A 25,814-nucleotide genomic window follows, 5' to 3' on the forward strand; every position below is an offset into this window, starting at 1 on the left:
TGAACGCTACCATTACACTATCGAATAACACACAGAATACTTCAATTATAACTGTAGATATCAGGCAACGTGGTCCAACAACATGTAACATCGCCTGTCTCCGAATTGTAGCGAAGATACCCGAAGGGAACTTTGTTTCAGGAGAGCGGCCACTTTTTCTTTTGACAGCTGTACAATGTAGTCCACCGCAGTGCTATTTGACATACCTCTCCAAATTACCGTACATTCTGTATATTTGAAAATGTAACTGATTCTGACGACTATTTTTAAGTGAAGTGTTTCCCCCCTTGTATTATGTTTTTGTTATGTTAATCTGAAAATGGGTCACAGTGCTGCCATTTACTGCAATATGCAGAACCCGAATCACTCAAGTGATGTGGTTAGACATTAGACACGCGCGTGCACGCACGCACGCGCGCACACACACACACACACACACACACCCCTCTCCAAATTACCGTACATTCTATATATTTTGAAAACATAACTGATTCTGAGAAGACTTTTAAGTGAAGTGTTTCCCCCTTGTATTTTGCTTTTGTTATGTTAATCTGTTATAAAGTAATTAATTTATCTTTCAGACACTCAGCCGAGATATTGAGTCCCACAGAAGGAACACAAGAATGTCTCTCTCCTGAACAAGCCCTGCAGTTACAGGTCTGTAAGTTTATACATTAGAATTCCTCGTATCCGGCAACTGTGGGAGAAAGCCAGTGCCGGATGACTGATTTTGCTGGATAATTGGAAAATATGTTTATAGGTTATGTAAAGACATACTGTACTGCACAAACATTTTTTTTATGTTAAAATTTAGTAATTTTCATATACTTACTTACAAATGGCTTTTAAGGAACCCGAAGGTTCATTGCCGCCCTCACATAAGCCCGCCATCGGTCCCTATCCTGTGCAAGATTAAGCCAGTCTCTATCATCATACCCCACCTCCCTCAAATCCATTTTAATATTATCCTCCCATCTACGTCTCGGCCTTCCTAAAGGTCTTTTTCCCTCCGGTCTCCCAACTAACACTCTATATGCATTTCTGGATTCGCCCATACGTGCTACATGCCCTGCCCATCTCAAACGTCTGGATTTCAAGTTCCTAATTATGTCAGGTGAAGAATACAATGCGTGCAGTTCTGTGTTGTGTAACTTTCTCCATTCTCCTGTAACTTCATCCCGCTTAGCCCCAAATATTTTCCTAAGCACCTTATTCTCAAACACCCTTAACCTATGTTCCTCTCTCAGAGTGAGAGTCCAAGTTTCACAGCCATATAGAACAACCGGTAATATAACTGTTTTATAAATTCTAACTTTCAGATTTTTGGACAGCAGACTGGATGACAAGAGCTTCTCAACCGAATAATAACACGCATTTCCCATATTTATTCTGCGTTTAATTTCCTCCCGAGTGTCATTTACATTTGTTACTGTTGCTCCAAGATATTTGAATTTTTCCACCTCTTCGAAGGATAAATCTCCAATATTTATATTTCCATTTCGTACAATATTCCCGTCACGAGACATAATCATATACTTTGTCTTTTCGGGATTTACTTCCAAACCGATCGCTTTACTTGCTTCAAGTAAAATTTCCGTGTTTTCCCTAACCGTTTGTGTATTTTCTCCTAACATATTCACGTCATCTGCATAGACAAGAAGCTGATGTAGCCCGTTCAATTCCAAACCCTGCCTGTTATCCTGAACTTTCCTAATGGCATATTCTAAAGCGAAGTTAAAAAGTAAAGGTGATAGTGCATCTCCCTGCTTTAGCCCGCAGTGAATTGGAAAAGGATCAGATAGAAACTGACCTATACGGACTCTGCTGTATGTTTCACTGAGACACATTTTAATTAATCGAACTAGTTTCTTGGGAATACCAAATTCAATAAGAATATCATATAATACTTCCCTCTTAACCGAGTCATATGCCTTTTTGAAATCTATGAATAACTGATGTACTGAACCCTTATACTCCCATTTTTTCTCCATTATCTGCCGAATACAAAAAATCTGATCAATAGTCGATCTATTACGCCGAAAACCGCACTGATGATCCCCAATAATTTCATCTACGTACGGAGTTAATCTCCTCAAAAGAATATTGGACAAAATTTTGTACGACGTCAACAAAAGTGATATTCCTCGAAAGTTACCACAGTTGGTTTTGTCCCCCTTTTTAAAAATAGGTACAATTATGGACTCCTTCCATTGTTCTGGTACAATTTCCTTTTCCCAAATAGCAAGTACAAGTTTATAAATTTCGCTATATAATGCACTTCCACCCTCTTGTATTAATTCTGCTGGAATTTGATCGATACCTGGAGACTTGTACTTTTTCAGATTTTCTATCGCAATTTCGACTTCTGAAATCGTGGGTTCGGGTATAAATGGCTCAGCAGTTTGTATTTCAATATCGTCCCGATCATTTCTATTTGGCCTATGTACATTTAGTAGTTGCGCAAAATAGTTTTTCCATCTGTTTAGGATTGATGAAGAGTCTGCAAGCAAGTCACCATTCTCATCCTTGATCACGTTTACCCTTGACTGATATCCGTTCTTAAATTCCTTTATACCCTTATATAAATCTCGAATGTTTTTATTCTTACTATTTGTTTCTACCTCATTCAGTTTTTCCTTCAAGTAACCTCTCTTTTTATTCCTAAGTGTACGACTTGCTTCCCGTCTTTCATTGAAATAATTATCTCTATTCTCCTCAACTGGATCCTGTAAGAATTTCAATTTTGCCTGTTTCCTTCTTTCTACTACCATGCAACAATCTTCATCAAACCACGGTTTCTTTTTCTTAGTTTCATAATAACCTATGCTCTGCTCAGCTGCAATTTTGATACTATCTCTGATATTTTCCCACACGCTATTAACATCTAATTCTTTCTCAACTTCGTCGGAACTTTCTAAAGTGGCAAACCTATTCGAAATTTCGACCTGATAATTTTGCTTAGCTTCCTCGTCCTTTAATTTCAAAATATTGAATTTAGTAATATTAACTTGTTGCTCTACTCGCTTGGCTACTGATAATCTTTCTCTTAATTCTCCAATCACCAAATAATGGTCAGAATTACAGTCTGCACCTCTGAAAGTTCGAATATCTACTATACTAGTATGTCTCCGTTTATCTATCAAGATGTGATCTATTTGGTTGTGTGTCAATCCATCTGGAGAAGTCCAAGTATATTTATGTATATCCTTATGGGGGAATGTTGTACTTTTGACAATTAAATTTTTCGATGTGGCAAAGTTGACTAATCTAACTCCATTGTCACTACTAATTGCGTGTAGGCTCTCTTTTCCAATAGTTGGTCTAAAAATATCCTCCCGTCCTACTTTAGTGTTGAAATCCCCCAATAAAATTTTCATATGATATCTAGGAAACTGATCAAAAGTATGTTCCAATTCCTCATAGAAGCTATCCTTTATATAGTCGTCTTTCTCTTCTGTAGGGGCGTGAGCATTTATAACTATGATGTCGCACCATCTACCCTTAAGTACTAAATATGATAACCTGTCACTGATAAATTCGACCTTTTTTACTGCTGATTTTATTCTTTTATGTACAAAGAATCCTGTTCCTAATTGGTGATTATTATTTCCTTCCCCATAATACAACAAGTAATCTCCTATTTGTGATATGCCATTCCCATCTAACCTAACCTCTTGTACTCCCACAAAGTCTATTCTATATCTAGCTAGTTCTTTTGCTACTAATGTTACCCCTCCTGTTCTATAAAGACTAGTTACGTTCCAAGTGCCAAATCTCAAAACCTTATTCCTTTGCTGTGGTCGTGCCAGAGAATCAGTCCTATTCCGAGGCTTACTGTAGGAATTCGTAACAAGCTGTTTTTTACGGTGATGGGTTGTTAGCCCTTCGCCCAACCCCCAAGCTGGAGGACCACCCCTTATCGGCTAGGCTAGATATTTAAAATTAAGTTTTAAAATACGTACAATGCTTATCTTTAGTACTGAATACGGTAATGTACTTTCATCAATTCATAATTATTGTAGTACAGTAATACATAATAGCATAAAAAATACGAAAAGTTTTCGTAACTTTATGCCAATTTCAAAGGGCGGACATGTCACGTGAATAACAGTGTAGCCAATGTTGCAACTATGAATATGATAATGTAGTGTGCTATGATTTGAACCTCTTTAACATATTACTAATGTCTGCTTGTTTAAATATACTATCTATCACTCGAATGAAACTATTATGTACTGTAGGAACAGAGAATTTCACACTTTTTATTTAGAATCATTCAACACCCCTTCGAAACTGACAACTTCAAGTGGGAAATTTAAAGATATCGTCTTTGTGCATTGTTTTCAAGGTACAAGTGACAGCTTACCAATGCTACCCGATCTACTCCAGGGACATAATGGGGTATTCAGTCTATGTTTTCACACATGAACAAAGAGTAAACACAATAAGCAGCATGTGCGATCCACATAAACCACTCACATCTTTGTCTGACTCTTCCCTTTTGCATGAACGACTATTATTATTATTATTATTATTTTTTTTTTTTGCGCTTAGCCAAAGGTGCCATTGTTTTGATATTGTCGGTTATTTGGGTGCTGGGTACGAGGGATTTTACTGTACTATTTTAAGTGCTGTGTTTTATTTTGCTATGTAAAGCATAACTATTCTTTGTATTTACATTAGAATTAAAATTAAGCAAATGTATAATATATTTTAATTTAATTTATGGCAGCAGACTACGGTTTTTTTACTTAGTTATTTAAAGATACTGTATCAACTACGATGTTATTTAGCATCGGTGGGATTGGTGATAGTGAGATGAGGCCAAGGATTCGCCATAGATTACTTAACATTTACCTTAGGGTTGGGGAAAACCTTGGAAATAAACCCAACCAGTAATCAGCCCAAGTGGGAATCGAATCCATGCCTGAGCACAACTCCAAAACAGCAGCAAGTGCCTTAGCTGATTGAGCTACACCAGTGGCTACTGATTTTTTAACTTTTTGCTTGTTTAGTTGTTCAATTTTATATATCTTTGTATGCACATTTATACATAGTTATCTGTGCATGACAACTAACAGCACAAAAAATTGTTACAATTGTTACTACAATGGACTATAGTGCACTTTATGTTGTCAGCAAACAGCTGGATACATTAAGAAGATTGATTGTATGCACATTTATTCGTTTTTCCCATCAATCAGCTGTTGCAGTGTTTGCTCCTTGCCAGCAGCCTAGTTGTGTAAAGAATAGACATTTGTTGTTTCGTTTGGAAGTTTTTATTCTGCAGTTAGTTGGTGAATAAATAACAAATCAATATTCCTACTCATGTAATGAACCAAAGTCATTTTATCTTTTTGAAATTATGAAGTTTTGTTGTCACAAATTGTGAATCAAGATTAAATTTGTATGTGTCTTTAGACATTCAGTAGAATACCTAAAAATCTGTTTCTGAAAGTGAGCACTATTTAAAGAATAATTGTCTCAGCATTTGTTAGGTCGACCTTGGAACTATAGTGATTCCTATCCATGTTTGTCATTCCATGTATTATGGGTTTTTACCTAGCTGAGGGCAATATATTTTCAGACGAAAAAATCGTAAGTTGGTTTCTCCCAGGAGAACAGTCATATGTCACAGTACTTTTTTTTTTTTTTTTTTTTTTTTGCATATACAGTCAAACATCCGTATAACGATATTTGCAGGCCCTATCAGGCTGTATTATATCAGGGTTATTTTTATATTGAGGGTCTGTGATTTATCACATAGGATAAAAAAAAGTGCAAGCAGTGTACCATTTAACCTACAAGATAATACTAGGAGGTAACATGTAAAGGAACTAATATAATAAATCACACATTTATGTACTTACATACTGCAGAAGTCGATTTAATACAGTACAGTATTACTGCATATGTCTATTTCTGAAAGAAATTTAATTATTTTTTTTATCCTTCTTGATAGCCTCTTTAATAAACACCTATCTTAAAGATTCCAAAGAAATTAGTTGTTCCTTTGCAACACATTGAAAAGAACTTGCAGCACACTGAATTTGTTCTATGTGTCCAAACAGTTCTAAATAAGATACTTTTTTGGTTCCTACATCACTGTCATCACAATCATCATCTGCGGAATCTTCATCTTTGCTGTTTTTTTTTATCTTTCTATCCTTAAATTCTGCAATTATAAATTCAACATTGCACTCCGTGAACACTGATACACCATCATCCACTGACGTAGTACTATCCACATCATCTGAAACTGCTTTCTTCAATCATTTTCATGCTGGATCAAATTTGTCGCTTGTAACACTTCCCCCAATTTCTTTCCTTTTTTAAGAAAAGTAGCCAATGTAAATTGTGAAAATCTATATTTTTCTGAAACTGCTGTCTGTTTCATTCCTCCATCCAAATCTTTAAATGTAGCCAATTTAATTTCCAAACTTACTGATTTCCGTTTAGCAGAAGCTATCGCCATGCTTATTTACTCCCACCTCGTCACCTGTACACTGGAAAATAACTAGGAGGACTGTTACATATCCTTCCCTTCGTAGAAATTCCCACTTTTGAGTAAATAAGACCAAGCAGCCGATTTACGAAAAATCTTGAAGTTAAAAATACATATTATTGTAACAGAATGTTTATAAAATTTCTTCATCACTATAGTGATGGATAGTTAACGTTATTTATATAGGAAATTTGCCGGACCATAGAAAAATATTGTTTAATGCGGGTTTATCATTATATCGATCTTTGTTGTTGTACGGAGGTTTGACTATATGTAGAAGAACCTTATGGCATTCAGCGGATAAATTATCTAATCTAAATTCTCCATCCTGTCATTGCATTGAATGCATTCTGTTCCTATTTTCAGTTCTAGGCTAGGGTTGTTATATTAAAATGGTCAAAATCCAGGACATACAAAAAATTAGAAAAAAAAAAATGCAGAAGCGTGTATGAAACAGATTGATATCCTACATCCTATAGATTATTTAAACTTCCAAAATTAAAAACAATTAAAAATAAATTTTCGTGAGCCATGAAGTTTACTAATTGAATAATGATAATAATAATAATAATAATAATAATCATAATAATAATAATAATAATATAATATTGTACGAAATGGAAACATGAAAATTGTAGATTTATCCTTCGAAGGGGTGGAAAAATTCAAATATCTTGGAGTAACAGTAACAAATATGAATGACACTCGGGAGGAAATTAAACGCAGAATAAATATGGGAAATGCATGTTATTATTCGGTTGAGAAGCTTTTGTCATCTAGTCTGCTGTCAAAAGATCTGAAAGTTAGAATTTATAAAACAGTTATATTATCGGTTGTTCTATATGGTTGTGAAACTTGAACTCTGACTTTGAGAGAGGAACAGAGATTAAGGGTGTTTGAGAATAAGGTTCTTAGGAAAATATTAGGGGCTAAGAGGGAGAATGGAGAAAGTTACACAATGAACAACAGCACACATTGTATTCTTCACCTGACATAATTAGGAACATTAAATCCAAATGTTTGAGATGGACAGGGCATGTAGCACGTATAGAAGAATCCAGAAATGCATATAGAGTGTTAGTTGGGAGGCCGGAGGGAAAAAGACCTTTGGGGGGCCGAGACGTAGATGGGAAGATAATATTAAAATGGATTTGAGGGAGGTGGGATATGATGATAGAGACTGGATTAATCTTGCTCAGGGTAGGGACCAATGGCAGGCTTATGTGAGGGCGGCAATGAACCTCTGGGTTCCTTAAAAGGCAGTAAGTAAATAATAATATTAATAATAATAATAATAATGATGATGTATTATATTGCCAGGAAACATGCTTCATTGGTTAGAGTGAAGAAGGGCCAGGCTAATTTTTGCTGCTTTAGTTTCTGCAATAGGAATACTTGTTGGAACTGTGGATTTCGTGAAATATTCTTTTGTCCTTCAGAATCTTGCGGTAAAATTGCACACATGTTAAGGTTGAAAAATGAGTTTTAAGTATTAACTGTGTCAATGTCCAACCTTTTCCTTTCGTCATTCCAAAATAAATTCATGAGCAATAACACATGCTCAACCAATGCATTTCCCAGGGAGAGAGAGAGCAAATTCAACCACAACCGAAAGAGCTGACACTACTAAATTCTAAAAATTAGTACCCACTTATTCTAGACTGTCAAATTATCATTCTCAGCTGAACCTCACTCTGCCTTCGACCAATTTGAAACTAGATCCTTTTCAACTAGCATGTATTGCTCGAATTATTTCTCCTCATTAATATACGTAGCGGAAGTTTTACAAACAGTACAGAGTGATATTCTGATGCAATATTCTTATAGAAATTGGTATTCCGAAGAAACTAGTTCGATTTATTAAAATGTGTCTCAGTGAAGCGTACAGCTGAGTCCGTATAGGTCAGTTTGTATTTGATGCTTTTCCAATTCACTGCTGGCTCAAGCAAGGAGATGCACTATCACCTTTACTTTTTAACTTTACTCTAGAATATGCTATTAGGAAAATTCGGATAACAGAGAGGGTTTGGAATTGAACGGGTTACATCAGCTTCTTGTCTATGCAGATGACGTGAATATGTTAGGAGAAAATTCACAAATGATTAGGGAAAAGACGGAAATTTTACTTGAAGCAAGTAAAGCAATAGCAGTGGTTCATTGCTGAGTGGCGCTAGCTCTGTTTTCCGACAGCAGTTTCAGAAGCACTATTCAAGCGAATGCAAAAGGTTTTTAAAAAATTCAGGACCTGGGGACATGACTATAATGCAGTACCAGTGCCAGATTTAGGCCTAGACAATGTAGGCAATTATCTAGGGTGGCATTTTCTCTCTTCCCCCCCCCCCCTCTCTCTCTTTTTAATTTTTTTTACAGTGAAATTTGTTTCTAAAACACTTATTTGTATATTGTTAAATAATTTCTGAGGTTTGTTCTTGAACACCTTGTGGAAGTCGGATATTGTTTTGTTATTGGATTGTTGCGGTTGCGTCGAGAGTAAAAGGAAAGTATGCAGCAGCATAATTATATTGTAATAGCAGTATCACATTATACTATGAAACTGCTTAAATTTAACTACTTATATAAACAAGAATGCGTTGTTGAAATTCAAATTGGATGTGTTTATTATTTATCGCTATGAATTGTAACCATAACTCTCAGTTACATTTCCAGTATAGGCTATATAATCAACAATGATAATCACTTTCCAGCGTGTGCACTATATAATTCGATATGAAAGGTTTATTCCACAAAGAGTTGGAGTTAATTTTTCAATTTACTTTATACTTCCTATCAAAGTAAGAAATACTCGTAATAATTCGATGGCTAGAAACCAGAATGTTCCAAGTCCATTTGCCTATTTTTTCTGACTTTCAAAGCTGGACATGGAACACTTTGAAATAGCCTCATGGCAATCTTATGGTGAGTAATATTTGCAATTTTGTTTGATTCATATATGCATACAAGGACATGGAACGCAGTGAAACAGAACTTTCCTTGTTCTGAAAAGTTGGACTTACGACTGTTATAAAATATTCTGGTTCTCAGTCATTGAATTATTCCATTAACAAAACCAATGCTTAAAAATAAACCACAGCCTACCTTTCACAAATCAATTTTGTTTTGACAATAAATAAGTTTGAATATGTTTCTTTGCATCGAATGTGATGTGCTTCGTCAGATCGACTTTGATGACATCATCAATGCTTTCTCTATGAAGAAAGCGTGAAGGAAATTTTTATAATTCACACATAAGATGCGTGCATTTTGATTCCAGTAATTTGTTTTCTGAATTATAATATTTCATTTAAAACTAATTTAAACTAAATATGACCTGTATAATAGCTGCATATAAATTAATTGTGGGAGTTGGAGGAGCGGTAAACTTTAGCACTGCGTAGGGGCAGTACTATACTTAATTCCGGCCCTGTCAGTACTGTTCCAGACAATCCGGGATGTATAGCAACCCTATTCTAGACAGAATCATCAGTGAAGCCCTTTAATGTAATATGGTATATAAAAGTAGAAACAAAATGCTAATTTATTAGTGATATGTGTTATGTATACTGTGAGATTTACACACATATACCAAGAAGTAGGAAATATAATTATATTAGATTGTTTTTAATGTCAGAATATATTGTGATAATTTTTATTGCTGTATGTCTCGCCAATTCCGAATGGCTCAATTTCATCATTGGCAAGGTCAAGATCAATTTTAGAAATTATTGTTGTGACATATAATGGTAACACATAGCAGAAGGATTTGTGTAATCATACCCCTTGGTCTTTTTGTTGAAAGATTTCTGTTTCAGGTGGGTGGCAATGGAGAGCTGCTCCAACGTCAAGGCAGTCAGAGACATCGACGATCAGGAAGCAGTGATAATACAGTGTCAACAACTGCCAGTGTATTGACACCACCTCCTCCACAAGGAGCTCCACATCACAGTCCCATACAGTTACCTGCCGCATATATTGCTCTATACCCTTACAAACCACACAAAGCTGATGAACTTGAGTTGAAGAAAGGTTCGATATATATGGTGACTGAAAGGTGTCAGGATGGTTGGTTCAAGGGTACATCTAGTCGCACACAGAAATGTGGTGTATTTCCTGGGAATTATGTTACTCTTGCGAGGTGAGATGTAAACAAATTTCAGAATCTTCTTTAACAAGACTTTGACACACACACACACACACACACACACACACACATACACACATACACATGCTCTCTCTCTTTTTCTTCCTCTCTTTCCCCCCTCCCCTCCCCTCCTCCCCCTCTTCCCCTTCCGCCTTTCCCCCCACTTTCTTTTTCTCCCTCCCTCCTCTCTCTCTCTTTCTCATATTTGATTGTTATGTGGGGCATATGCAATAATTAAGTTTCCAGCTTTGGTAAATTAGAAAAAATTCATATAAATGCCCTTGACTTTGATAATTTTCTGATTCTTGTCCATTTCATCTCTTCTACTGCTATACAAACACTTAAAACTCTCAAAAAACCTTGTATAGACTGGACACAATACAAAAATGATCTAAGTGAAGTTGTACCAAGCAATTCAATATTAAACAATACACAAGATATTGATAAAGGGATAAAAATTTTCTCTGATACCTTGCTAGATTCTTACAGCAAAGCTTCCCACTTTTCCGATGAAGATATTACTGACACAACTGATAATATATAACTCAAATTCCTCATAAAAGCAAAGCATAGAGAACGAAAGAAATGGCAAAATACTGGTAACCTGCAGTCAAAAAGATGCTACAATGGATTGATCAAAACCATCTGAAATGAAACTAAACTTCATAAAATTTCTCAATTTGAATCAGCAGTAAAGGAAATATCTGAAACGTCAGAAAAGATGTGGACTTTACACAAAAGATTATTAGGAAAAACAACAAAGACATCAAACACAACAATAAAAGACGAGACAGGAAGAGCACATTATTCCTCAGTAGATAAAGTAAACATTATTGCTCACTCCTTAACAGATTTACACGAATACCTCTCCAATCAATTAGACATTTATTCATAATATGGACTGTCAAGTTCAACAATTTCTCAGCCTTTCATCAACTAATGGTATTACTCCTACATCACCAACAGAGTTAAATCTATAATTGCGGAACTCACACATAAGAAATCCACAGGACCTGATAAAGTGACAACAGAAATGCTTGTATTTATTCCAAAAAATGCTACTACATATCTTACAAAAATATACAACATTTGTCTAAAATTGCAGTATTTTCCTAAAACCTGGAAACGCTCATATAGTCACATTTCCCAAACCAAAGAAAGATCCAATGATTCCAAATAATAGATACCGATTAGTCTACTGAACATTCAAGGAAAAATTCTAGAAAAAATTATTGCAAGAAGACTTCTCTCACTTCTTCAAATACCATCGAGAGTACATCATGAACAGTTCGGCTTCAAGAAACATCATTCAACAATTCATTAACTTAAAAGGATCACAACCCACATTACAAACAACTTTCAAGTCTGCCAACATACAGTCACTACATTTTTGATACAGCATATGCTTTTTACACAGTTTGGCACTCGAGTCTTTTATTCAAATTAATTAAATTGTCAATAGATGATAAGCCTTATTCACCTAATACATAGTTTCTTAACAGATAGAACTTTTCAAGTCAAAATGGATGGCTTACTATCAACAATCAAGAATATCAAAGCTGGAGTTCCACAGGGTTCCGTCCTAACATCATATTTATATTCAGTTTATGTTCATGATATTCCATTGATTGCTGAATGCAGTATGGGATTGTACACAGATGACACCACCTGCTTCACCAGTGACAGTCAACATTGCACAACGTAAATATGAAAAAAAAAAAAAAAAAAAGTTGGAGATGTGGTTAAGAAATTGGAGAATAAAAGTCAATGTAAATAAAACTCAAGCCATAATTTTTACCAGAAGAAAGCCAAAAACACCAGGTAACCTTAATCTCTTCTCCGAAGGTATCTACTATAAACAATCTGTCAAATATCTTGGCATTATAGGCTCCGTGCGTATAGCACTGTGCTGCTACAGGCGGACACTACGAGAACTACTTGTAGGCTTGTCTTCAACAGCTGTGTGTGATCTGTGTTGACAGCTGACTGCTGGAAGATTCGAGTAGGAGTGATTTTATACGCATTTATTTAATCTTTCATAAAGTGTTGCCTTTAGATTGCTATTTTAAAAATGTCAAAGCGGTCCAGCAAAATTATGTGTTGTGTTTTTAGCTGTAATAATAGATATTTGTAATACAGAGCAAAATGTGAAGTTTTCCATCACGACCCCACGAAATGGATTTGAAAAGACGGTGGATAATAGCAGTAAATCGGAAAGAGTGAGTTTAAATTAAGTATTTGGGATTTAAGTATTTTAATTAATACCTAATTAAGTTTTTACAGAACTTATCGTAATCGAGGATTTTACAATGAACCTACAGTAACTATTGCATGCAAATAATCACGTTAATGTTATACTTACAAAATAAGCAGCTGTAGGCCATATTTGTAAACACATCATAATAGTAGGGCGCATTATATTCAGTAATTATAGCAAAGTCTTTATGATAGCCTATATTATATAATTACAGAAATAGGCCTATATGACAAATACGGAAACATAGTATCATTACATACATATTTTACAATTACAGAATCATATTGTGAATATAGAAGGAATTACAAATACAGAAAAATAATATAAATAAAAGTACATTACAATATTGTAATAGTCCTAAAGATATAACATTACGAAGACATATAACAAAAAATAATTTATACTCATTACAACAGAAATTACGAAACATTTAATAGAAACCAAAGCTACATTTTATGAAATCTATTTGAAGTGATTTTCTAAATATCATCTGCCTTTATAGTTTTGTCAAACATTAAACAATATGGTTACATTAATATGTCACATTTACACGAATTATTTTTATAGGGCAGACAGCACTTTATGGAAACCTTCCAAATCATCTAGAATCTGTAGCGAACATTTTATAGGAGGGTGTAAATCTCAAAATCCTGCTAGTCCAGCATATGTTCCAAGCATCTTTCCTGAATGTTACAAAAGGGAGTCAACAGTAACAGACTCTCTCAACAGATTTAAAAGACTGAAGAAAAGAACTGAAATAATTTCACAGCCAGATACATCAGACCCTTTGGAAGATAGTGGGTCTATCCTAGTGACCACCAAAACTGATGCCCAAACTCAGACAGATAGAAATTATGACAAAGGAAGCAAGTTTGAATTCAGTTGTATGGTGGGTGGATGGAAACAATGTCAGCACACAAGCATGCATATCAGCCTTCCACGCATTATATGCCAAACCTAAGTGTTCCAGTAAACTGTCTGGGTCTGACTCCCCATATGAAAAAGAGGATTTTTTGGTTATAGTTCAATTTCTGATGAATCACAATTAAATGTCCTGGCTGGTGTTAACACAGAAATTTTTAATTTATTTTTGAACTTACTGTCAGACAGTACCCAGCGTAAAATTAGTAAAGAAAATAAACTTTTAATATTCTTAATGAAAATGAAGTTAGCCTTGCCATTTGCTGCCCTTGCTGTAATTTTCAATGTTCACCGTAGTACTATTTCTAGAATATTCCAATCTGTTTTACCTACACTTGCACAAGCAACTAAAAACTTTGTTTTCTGGCCCAGCAAAGATACTGTTAATGCAACATTGTCTACTGTGTTTAAAGATAATTATCCGAATTGTAGAGCTATTATTGACTGCACTGAAATTAAAACAGAACAACCTCCTGAAATCAGTCAGCGTGTATATATGTACTCTAACTATAAGTCTGCATATACTGCAAAAGTTCTTATTGGAATTGCGCCTTGTGGTATGGTAACATTTATTTCCAAATGTTATGGAGGTAGAGCCAGTCACAGTTTTATCACAAATGACTGTGGAATTTTGAAACTGATAGAACCAGGAGATCAAATTATGGCAGATAAAGGTTTTCCCGGAATAAAAACTGTATTGGAGGAGAGCAATGCAATTTTGGTAATGCCACCCTTTATGAATGAAGGTCGCTTAACACCTGATCAAGTTGATGATACTTATAATATTGCTAGTGTGCGGATCCACGTTGAACGCTGCATTCAAAGAGTGAAAGTGTATAATATACTTCAAAAATGTCCAAGTGAACTATTACATTGTATTGATGACATTGTGCACATGTGTTGTGTTATGACTAATGTACAGCCTCCATTGATTTCTGAAGATCATTATTAGAACGGTATGCCAGTTCTTTTAAATAGTGTGTGAAGTAAAACTGTTGCAACTTTTCAATACAGCCCTTCAGGAACATATCATTTCTTTGAATTTCTATAAGAATGGAAATATGATTCTCTGTATAAATGAAAAAATCACAGAAATCAACGCCACAACAGTACATCAGCAGTTGACACTGAGTGAAATATGTATGACTTTGTTTTAGTTCCAAATTTCCTTGTGAATTTTTTATAATATAGGATACATTAATGTCCCCATTCTCACTGACAATGGGTTTTTCTTTACATGAAATAGGACATTTAATTTCTAATACTCTTTCTGGCTTACCATTCATCATTACTATCCCATCAGGACTAGCACACAACCAAGGTTGGGTTAAGTGAATGATAAGACCACAACCAGCAACTGTTCTGTCATATGAATTTGTGTATTTGTCAAGTGCAGTTTTTTCTAATTTACTTCCAAAAGTTACATTCCTAAGACCCCTACCATGAAGCAATTTTGGGTTCATGAGGGCATTTACCAGCTTCTCATGATCTTTTTTTCTAGTTTTAATTGAATGTGCCCTACTCGCAGAAATCCGTATTTTTCTTTCTGTAAACCATAAGTCTGATTTTGATTGATGCAAGGTTTTTACACAAATTTCAGTTGCTCTGGTCTTATCAATTAGGACATGATTATCATAAAAATCATTTTCTAATGCAGAAATGTTGCTACTACATTCATTAATTATTATAGGCCTAGTTTCTTGTTTCATTAATAATGTTGTGATTAGCCCTTTACATGCATTATTCTCAACAATAGCTGTGATATCTGTTATTAAATGTCCCAGCAGTTCATTGACAACTTTAAGTGATTCTGATTTTTTCTCTTCGTTTAAAATTTTTGTCAGTATACATGGGGTTTTCAGTGCAGGAATTTCAATTGCTTCAACTTCAAGCCTCTGCTTTTTTTTGGGAAAAAGTTCTTCTAATCTCTTCCCCTTGCTATATTTCTCTTTCCCCGCATTTGAGATATGGGGTCGAGACCATTCGCAAGGCTGATCAGTTCGCGAAGTGATGCGTTCGGAGTTAACTGCATAAACAACAGCGGAAATGTGTTTACACTTTCCTGACGATCCAACAGGACATTCGCAGGAACTATTAGTCGCTTCTCTAGCAGCATTAACCTACGATAACATGAGGTCGTCTTTTTAAGTCAGCATCGTTTAATGTATAAATTAACATCAATCACAAATAGTAATAATACATAAATAACTACGTTACTTCTATGGTGACATGATAAGGTTTCAGGCCAACTGATGTCTGTCTTATTACATTTGCAGTTATCACACTCTTGCAAATTCCAGCAAAATATTTTTCTTGTAAATTTAATACATGACCACTTTCTGCAAGTAAACGACCTTTCTTAGAAGAATTTGGCCGATTATTGTCATAGAAAATACTTTGAAATCCCACTGTTATTATTAAATCTGCCATGGCAGTACACTGTGAGATTACAGCTGATGCTCGCGCAGTAATACGCAAGAACTTACAATTTTCGCCACTCAGAGCGCGGTGGTGCATTTCTCCCTGCAACGCACGGAGCCTATACTTGGTAAACACCATGTTGAAGTAGTTCGTAACAAAGCTTTAGCCAGATTCTATATACATTGTTGAAATTGCCATACATCAGACTTTCCTTAAAAAAAAATACTTTACACTTCTGTTATCAGATCTCAAATTGCCTATGGCTGCGAAATTTGGAGCAATGCAAAATTCCAAATTGTCAGATGTTTTCATGCTATACAGAGAAAAGTATCTCTAACCATCACTAGTGCAGACTAAAGAACAACAAATTTACAACTGAGTCGCCCATTTCCAGAAACCGTTAAGTCCACAAAAATTCAGATTTTAGTTTTGTACATCATCTGATAGATGGCATTGTCTTACACCTTCTAAGCCATATTTACAGGTACCACATGCGTTATTTCCTATTCAAATTTACAACTGAATGTTGGCTGCAGTTCCAGAACCCATTAAGTCCTTGACTGTTATGGGTCTATAAAACGTCATGTCCATAAGAGTATACAAGAACAAAGCCTATTAAGTCCAGTAGAGAACAGTGCATTATAGAAGATACAGTTTCAAACAACTTTATATTCCCACTTTCCTCAATCAATAATTTCTGCTAAATTAATAAATAAAAACTACATTATGTTAGGTATGTTATTCTCATGGATAGCCAAAGAATCTTCAACAACTGTAGAGAATTTTTATTCTAATGTTCCTCGTTGGCTACTCGTTCTTACCTTTTGATAGAGAGTTTGTCCATATAAAGGAGCAAGTTAAAGTAAGAAGCCTTATCTTGAAACTTATTGACTATGAACTAATTATAATTGAGTTTGAGACTTAATTAGAAAGGCAGAATCATGAAAATTATATTCATTTTCTCGCTATACTGGAGAATTAGCACGGTCACTTTGAACCGTGCCGTTACGTTTACCACCAAATTTAAGTAAATACACAATGTCACCAACATAAGAACATGACGTTGGTGTGTGGCGTAGTTGGCGGGAGAAATTTTTTCTCTCTCTGTCTACCGCCTTCGTTCTGAACATTATTGAGAGATAGCACCACAGTTAGCGACAATGTGTATTTGCGTAAATATTGCGAGTAAATTATGACGAGTGCCTTAGATGAGAGGCTCGGGACAGAAACAGTTTTGCTGTAGCGCATGCGCGGACCTCTCATGCAGTGGGAGCGTGATCCTTACTTGAATTTATTTTTGCGTGTACTTGCAGATTAAATGATTGAGATCCCTTCTTGCTCCGGTTACAGGCCTTGCATTTACGAAGTTATGTTATGTTAGGTTAGCTTAGATTAGCTTAGCTTAGCTTAGGTTAGGTTAGATTAGCTTTGGTTAGGTTAGATTAGCTTTGGTTAGGTTAGATTAGTTTTGGTTAGGTTAGCTTAGCTTTGGTTAGGTTAGGTTAGCTTAGGTTAGGTTAGATTAGCTTTGGTTAGGTTAGATTAGCTTTGGTTAGGTTAGATTAGTTTTGGTTAGGTTAGCTTAGCTTTTGTTAGGTTAGGTTAGCTTTGGTTAGGTTAGGTTAGGTTAGCTTTGGTTAGGTTAGGTTAGCTTTGGTTAGGTTAGCTTGATTTGATTCGTCCATGTAGTAGTTAAAATTATATAATATGACAGTTTTTGATTCGTAATATTGTTAAAAAATAATAGGCCTATAATGAAAGCGGTAAATAATTTAATGGTCCTTAAATTTTTTTTTTCGTAAAAGGCTAGGTATTTTTCTATAGGCCAGAAATAAAACAGCAACGCCGTCATAATTACGTACTTTACGCTTTGGCGAACATTAACCGGAAATTTACTTTCCGTCATTTTAATTGTATTCCGTGAAACACACCTTTTTTCCTGTTAATTTCCTTGTGATAACCTAGTTTATTATCTTATTACATCTTCATTTTCTTTTAATGCATTCAAAAAACCGCCGTTGTACTACATAAAACCTTGAACTTGACTAATGGAGTGAATTATTTAAGAATATAGTCGCGAATTTGACTACCACCATTTCGATTATATTTTGTTTGATACGGCTCGGTACGGCCCGGTGACTAGTGGCCAGCGAGTATAGTCGACTATCGATATTGGTCTGCCGTGCGTATTATCCAGTTGTTCCCATTTTCTTAGTTTTCATCCATGTTATTGTATTAATTGTGTTTTCAAAAATAACCTCTTAAAAGGTTTGTTTAATTTACAAATGTGCCACTCATGAATCATACTGCTTGTACATTATGTTCCATCTGCATTTTTTGTTAGTGATAAAGTGATAGTGATATAAAATAGTAACAGACTGATTCTAGTCGATATTTTTTATTAATAATAAATAAGTAATTTTCATCTAAAATATCTTTATGACAAATACGGTTCCAAAGTCCATTATGTCCCACTTACAGAACGTAACACCGTTAAGTCCAACCTAAAATATTTAATTAAAAGTAAATCATTACAGTATGATTTTAGCACTGCATATAGTCATAGATGGGAATAAATCACAGTATAAAACTAAACAAAGAAATTACAGAAAAGCAAATTTAGAAACAAATGACAGTTTTTCCTGATTTCTGTAAAATTTTGTTTGAAGGACTTAGCAGGGATTGGAAATGGACGACTCAACTACAAGACGTGCTTGAAATAGAATCATTCTACTACCTCATATAGAAATTTACAGAAAACTTTAATAAGGACGTATTATACCACCCCAATCTTCTGATAAGTGCCCTTGCAACAACTGTATAAAATCGCAACTACCTTCATGATCGGTCACCTCACTTAAAAAATCTAAATGATCTGTTTGTTAACAATCTCTGTTAAAGTAAAAGCCTTTACAGACTGACACTTATGTACCATGCATGTTCCTGTTAATAATAATAATAATAATAATAATAATAATAATAATAATGATAATAATAATAATAATAATAATAATAATAAAAAAACAGCCTGGTGCTGTCTGACGGAAATTTCGTAAATTTGCCTTTAATAGTTACCTTTTTTGTTGACATACAGAATGTCATTTAATGAGTTGAATGAGAGTGAGACAGGCAGATAGGAACTTTAAGACTGGAAATTCAGTCACTGTTTATTTTTGATATGAACGTACGTAACCTACTATACGTAAAATTTTGCAGGGATTAGTAAGACTTGCTTAGGTATACAATTCTGAGCTTTCATTGCAATAAGAAGCAATGACTCCATGCCTCTCACTTCTGTTAAAGTGCATATCCACAAAGCAAGGATGCCATGTGCAGCTGCCTCTTGTGGCAGTCTCACTTGTTTCACTCGCAGGTTTGTTCTTTTGGTAGGTGAGGCAAGAGCTCAAAGCATTTTGAGCCACCAGTTAATGCACGCCAATTGAATCAGTATCATTGGATTATGTGATGACAGCTTCACTATCACTTGTTATTTTAAGCCTTTCCTTCACTGCCATTGATTCAATTTTGAAGAGGAGAAAGACGAAACATCTACGAAGACATCGTTGGTGGATTAGAGAATTGCTTTGCAAATGCATGCAATATTGAAGTAGACTGCTGAATGATATGAGCTATGAATCTGTTGAAGACACTGTAAAGAATTTTGTTCTTATAACAATGGACTTTGAATACTTAGTTGCACTGATCGGTCTGAAAACCGAGAAGATTGATACAAAAATGAGGGAAGTAATTACAATTAATTTTGGCTTTGAGCTCAGAAACAGGAACATTGAGGGCGGGACTGAACTCCTTGCATGCATCCTCGTGTTTGCAAACATTGTTGTAATCTTTTGCCTTTGAATCTCACACATAATTCTGTGTAGTTCTATTAAGCTTAAACACTTATCCTGATCCTGATCCATCTCCTCAGGCAAATGAACAGATTGGAAAATAAAATAAACTTCAGACAGAGACGGGAACGAAGGCAGGTAATGAACATTCTACACACAGCATGTTAATCACTGCGAGGCACCTTTGATTGTATCCAAAAACCAACTGGAACTAGCGCACATGTGAGGCAGCCTCACACCCTCAAGGGGCAAGGTATCCACTGAGCGAAGCAAGCATCATCATCGCTTCAACAATACATGCCTTTAGTCAGGAAGTAACAGGGGTCCATGGTTGGAGCCTGTGATATACTGCATATCTGAAAAACATTACTGATTTCAACAGTTCCAAATATGTTGACTGTCATTATTAAATAGACAAAAATTTCGAAACATTTCGTATTAGTTTAAAGTCTAAATTCCGTTATCTAAAAGTTATATTTTTAGATATTTTTTAGGTGTGTCTTTCAGATCTTTAACTACAAGCCACGACTCTTCAAACAAAAACTACTATTAATGTTCCCTTATATCCAATGTGCCAGTTATTTCTCGATATGAACGTATATCCTCTATGAAAATCTGCTTTTTCTGGTGCTGATAATTTTTTAAATTCAAGATACCAGTTAATTCATTCACTTAAAATCCTCTGTATCTCTTTTTCAAAACATTAGTAACAAGTACAAATCAGAAGGGACAAATATCAACTCTTTTTTTTTTTTTCCTTGATCTTAAGTTAGGTATTAGGTTTTTCTTCCAACTGCCATAGGTTGAAAGGTTTAAAATGTCTTTGCTGTGTTAGTGGTTTTAGAAATTGAGGAATAATTAATCTGATCTTTTCTTTAATAGATATTGTATGGTTTTTTTGAAGTTCTAACAAGTGAAATATTTGTTGAAAATGTTTTGTTGTGTAGAGGGACTATTAATTAAAGTAGATTTTCCCTTTCCTATCTATGGCATTTTTCGCAAATCGAATTAATTTTGTATAACACTGATTAAAAGTTTAGTGATTTATTGTCATCATAAATTTTTATCTGTTTGATACTAAATCTTACATTATTCTGTTATAATTTGCATCCATTGTGAAACTTTTGCTTTTCTGATTTAATTTCTCTTGTGTACTTTTTATCAAACCTGTTTTATTTATATAAGACATCACATTCATCCTTTCATTGGGGATAATGAATTTTACCTTTCAAGAATACCAACCACAGAGAGAAAATTCTCGTTTGCAGGTTAACAGAAAACATGGAACCGTGCAGTAAGTCAAGCCACCAACCAAACACCCAACATACAATATGGATACGTTATTACTTATGCCTTAATTTCATTTACATTTATGTAGTACTGATAACAGAAATCATTATACTGTCTTCTGAAATATGATGCTTTACACTCAGTGTAATGGAAATAATCCATTACTGCAAAAAGGTCTTTCATTGCAGTACAGTTGTGAAGTGTTTTGAATGATTGTTATTCAATTAGTATTATCTTATTACATTGTCACTCTTGTTCAGAACATTAATTATTATAGTTATTCATCTGTATTATATTTTGCTAATAACACACTTTTAAAAATAATTCAGACCAATAACAGGGGGACAACCACAACTGCGCAGTCTGACACGAGGTTCCTCATCACCACAACAAAGCAGCAGTATCAGTGGAGGAGGAGGAGGAGGAGGAGGAGGAGGTTCACCACGTAACAATCCTTCAACATGTACTCCACCCTTGGAACCACGTAGCTTCACCCGGGCTGGTTGCAATAATAAGCAAGGCTCTTCTTCTCTTGTGTACAGTCCTCGTAACAGTCATGGCAGTAAGTTTTCATTGTAATGATTTGTTTGTTTTAGTATTTTCATTGATGTTATGGTATGTGCAAGAAGAATAGTCAATAGGGATTGTGATTAGGTTATATCCACTACTGTTAATTTCTTGTTCTACCTCAGTGGTATTCAATCTTCTTTGCTAGTGTACCCCCAAACTGTATTGCAATTATATAAGAATTAACAAAAGACTATGATTGATGTTGTACTAAAAATAAATTACACTACTACTGCTACTGCTACTGCTACTGCAACTGCAACTAACAATTGGAGGAAGAAGACTGCCATTCTTAAAAAAGCAATCATAACAGCAAAAAAGAACAGTTTTAATAAATTTATTGAAAATATTAATTACAGAACCGTTAGCGCTAAAACATATAAATTTCTGAAGAATATTTCCAATACACAGGAAAACACTAGCCAATCTATTATTCATAATAACAAAACGCTAGCAGATAGTAGAGATATAGCAAATGCATTTAATAAACACTACTCAAACTCTCACAGATTACATCCCAGTATCAAAAAAACTGACAAATTTATCAAAAGAGAATTACATAAAAACAATATTACTAGCAATATCGCAAAACCTGAAATATTTCCTCAAAATTTTACACCCACAGAATTAACTATAGCTATACAAAATTTAAAAACCAAGAAATCTCCTGGCCCCGACAACATTCATTCCGAATTTTTTAAACATCTGGGGGAAAAAGCCAAGTCTGCACTTTTATCCATTTTCAGTTTATCATGGAACACCTCAATTCCTGCAGCTTGGAAAAAAGCAATCATTGTACCAATTCCCAAAAAAGGGAAACCTGCTCATGATGTTAATAGTTATCGACCAATAGCACTATTAAGCATGATAGCAAAAACCATGGAGTCCATGATCTCTAACAGATTAACTTGGTATTTAGAATCCCAAAATCTTTTATCACCAAGACAAGCTGGCTTTCGACAACTACACTCTACCAATGAACAAGTCATACGCCTCGGCCAAGAAATAAAAGATAGTTTTAACAAGAAAGAAGATACCTTGGCAATATTTATTGACTTTAAGTTAGCATATGACTCTGTTTGGAGAAATAAATTATTACTAAAACTCCAGAAATTAGGTATCTCTAGCAATATGTTCAGATGGATATCAGAATTCCTTAGTCAAAGATTCATTGCCACTAAATTCAATAACTCACTTTCTAGTTACAAACAAACATATCGAGGTCTACCTCAGGGTGCTGTCCTCAGCACAACTTTATTCAATATTTATATAAATGACTTACCCTCCCTTTTAGAGGAATCAAACATGAAAACAGCACTATTTGCAGATGATATAGTTTTGTGGACTTCCGGATCTTACAGACATAGAGACAAAATTCAAAATTCTGCTCTTAAAGCTCTAACTCAGCTACATGAATGGAATACATCAAATTTGATGACACTCAATTTAACCAAAAGTAACTACCAAATATTTTCACTTGGTAAAAAAGAAATAGAATTCATTATCCAATACAATGGCCAACACCTTCCTAGGACTTATGAATCCAAATATCTTGGAGTTATTTTCGGTAGTGAGTTAACATGGAGCAACCATTTGAAATACATTTCTGAAAAAGCTCGTAAAAGATTCTCCCCTCTAAAAAGACTAGCAGGAAAGAAATGGGGATGCTCTAGGAATACTTTGAACACTACATACAAAATGTTTATTCAGCCAGTGCTGACATACTGCGGAGAAATTTTAATTACTTCACCTTTCATAAACGAAATAGAATATGTTCAAAACCAAGCTCTCAGGCTCATTACTGTTGGAATCAAAACAACTCCAATAGATTCTATGAGATTCCTCACTAATATTAACAGCATCAAAATGACAATAGAAGAAAAAGCACTGATTCAATGTGAAAAACTTACCAGATTACCAGGAAACAATTGGCATTCATACAGTCCTCTCTGTAGATTGAAAACTAAAAAAAGTTTCATATCCATGGTTCAAGAATTAAAACAGAAAATCAATATCCCGAATTTAAAAGAAAACTTACAAATTAAACCAAACCCTTTAACTCTATTAAATATAGAGTATAATCTAAGTTTAACAGAAGAAATACTGAAATCAGAAGTTAACACTGAAACAATGAAACAATTGTCTTTAGAGACAATTAACATTAGGTACCCTCCACAAAAATGGCTTCATTTATACACCGACGGATCCTTGATCTCCAGAGAACAAGGTGCAGGTGCAGGTGTTACGTGCTGTCTCTTCTCACTTTATAGATCTCTTGGATATGGAACAAGTTTTGATGGAGAAATCATTGCAATAAGTGAAAGTCTCAGGAATCTTCTATGCCACATCAATAAATTTAAGAATGCAGTTATATTGTCAGACTCCAAAGCAGCTATTCTATCAATAGTCTCTAAACACACACCTTCATCTCAAACAGCAGAAATAACTAAAATGCTCTCTCAATTAATATCACCCAATAAAAGAATTGTATTCCAATGGATACCATCCCATTGTGGAATCCTGGGAAATGAGAATGCGGATGCTTTAGCAAAGAAGGGCAGCACTGCTACTTACAGACCTGTTACTAAATTTACATATTATTCTGTGAAAAGATTTATTAAATCTACATACTTAGACTTCAACAAACAAAATTTGATAACACAATCCCAAGGGAAAAAAATGAAACTCTCTGCATCATAATCCACAGTTAATTCCCGATTTACCACGAAAATCGTCTGTAGCTGCATTTAGATTGGCAACAGGCCATGATTGTTTGGCCAAACACCTGCATAGAATTGGAATATATCAGTCCCCTAACTGCCCATTGTGCAACTCAAACCAAGAAATGGATTCAGAACACCTCAAAATCTGTGCTTCAGTGGCTGAACATGATAATATCTTTGAAAAATATTGGGGTGCAAGAGGTCAAATGACTTTATTGTCAAACGCCTGACATTAGAAAACAACAACATGTTGAATTTAACATGTATATGGACATTTCAAGTCTCAGTTGACTTAACATGTTAACTAAGTATGTTGAATTTAACACTTTTAACATGTTGGCGTGTTTTCCAGCAGAAAAGGAAAACATGTCAAGTCAATTCATTTGCTCGTGCAGCGTCGGTACAGTTCGGCAAAGTTCGTACAGTTTCCATAGCAACAACTGTAAGTTCCGATTTTGTGGCGCGTATCTTGATCATTTTTATACTATCATTGGTACTTGGTGTTGGCTGTAAGGTGTTCGAAGTAATGGAATGGACGAAAGAAAATATATTAGAATAAAATTAATGCACAGATGGAAAGGCCTTGTTTGTGGGATGTGTCTGCAAAAGAATACACGGGCAAAACTAAGAAGGCCGACTGTTTTAGAGAACTGGAATTATTATTTAATTGTTCTCGAGAATACAATAGAGAGTTTTCACACTCTCGTCGTACGCTAAACGTTAATGCTATGTTGACGTCAGTAATGGTCGCATTTGGTGATGTATGTTAACATTCGTAAAACTTCGGAAAGAATAATTATACGATATTACCCACTCCTTTAACATCTATCATGTCGTAGATCCTATGATAATCACGCTGTAATTTTTTTAATTGAGTTGAAATGGCTGCTCTTAAATTATCTATTTCTTTGATGTAACAGGAAGTATTTATGCAGCACTATATTAAAATCGTGTTCTGTCATTCTCAGCAAGTTTTTTAATCCAAATCAATACTGTATTCAACTTTAAGCTCGTTTAGAATGTATCCTGCATAGTGTGTTTTACTAAGATATTGCCGCATCCACATTCTCATTTTCTTCCTTTTCAAAGCCTTGTAACAAGCAATAGAGGCAATTACAAAAGTCAGATCATCATCTGAGTCCAT

At 34.8% G+C, this 25,814-nt stretch overlaps 1 protein-coding gene across 5 annotated transcripts in view; it reads left to right on the plus strand.

Moving 5' to 3' along the window:
- Positions 1 to 25,814, plus strand: part of POSH (Plenty of SH3s) — a 210,185-nt gene that overhangs the window by 92,866 nt on the left and 91,505 nt on the right. For all 5 annotated transcript variants that reach the window (XM_069820864.1, XM_069820865.1, XM_069820867.1 and 2 more), the window contains exons 7-9: positions 582 to 657; positions 10,315 to 10,637; positions 21,710 to 21,942. In XM_069820864.1, coding sequence (XP_069676965.1) covers positions 582 to 657; positions 10,315 to 10,637; positions 21,710 to 21,942 — 632 coding nt within the window. The remainder of the gene's footprint in view (positions 1 to 581; positions 658 to 10,314; positions 10,638 to 21,709; positions 21,943 to 25,814) is intronic.

This window comes from Periplaneta americana, chromosome 3 (assembly GCF_040183065.1).
Source record: "Periplaneta americana isolate PAMFEO1 chromosome 3, P.americana_PAMFEO1_priV1, whole genome shotgun sequence".
Classification (NCBI taxonomy): Eukaryota; Metazoa; Arthropoda; class Insecta; order Blattodea; family Blattidae; genus Periplaneta; species Periplaneta americana.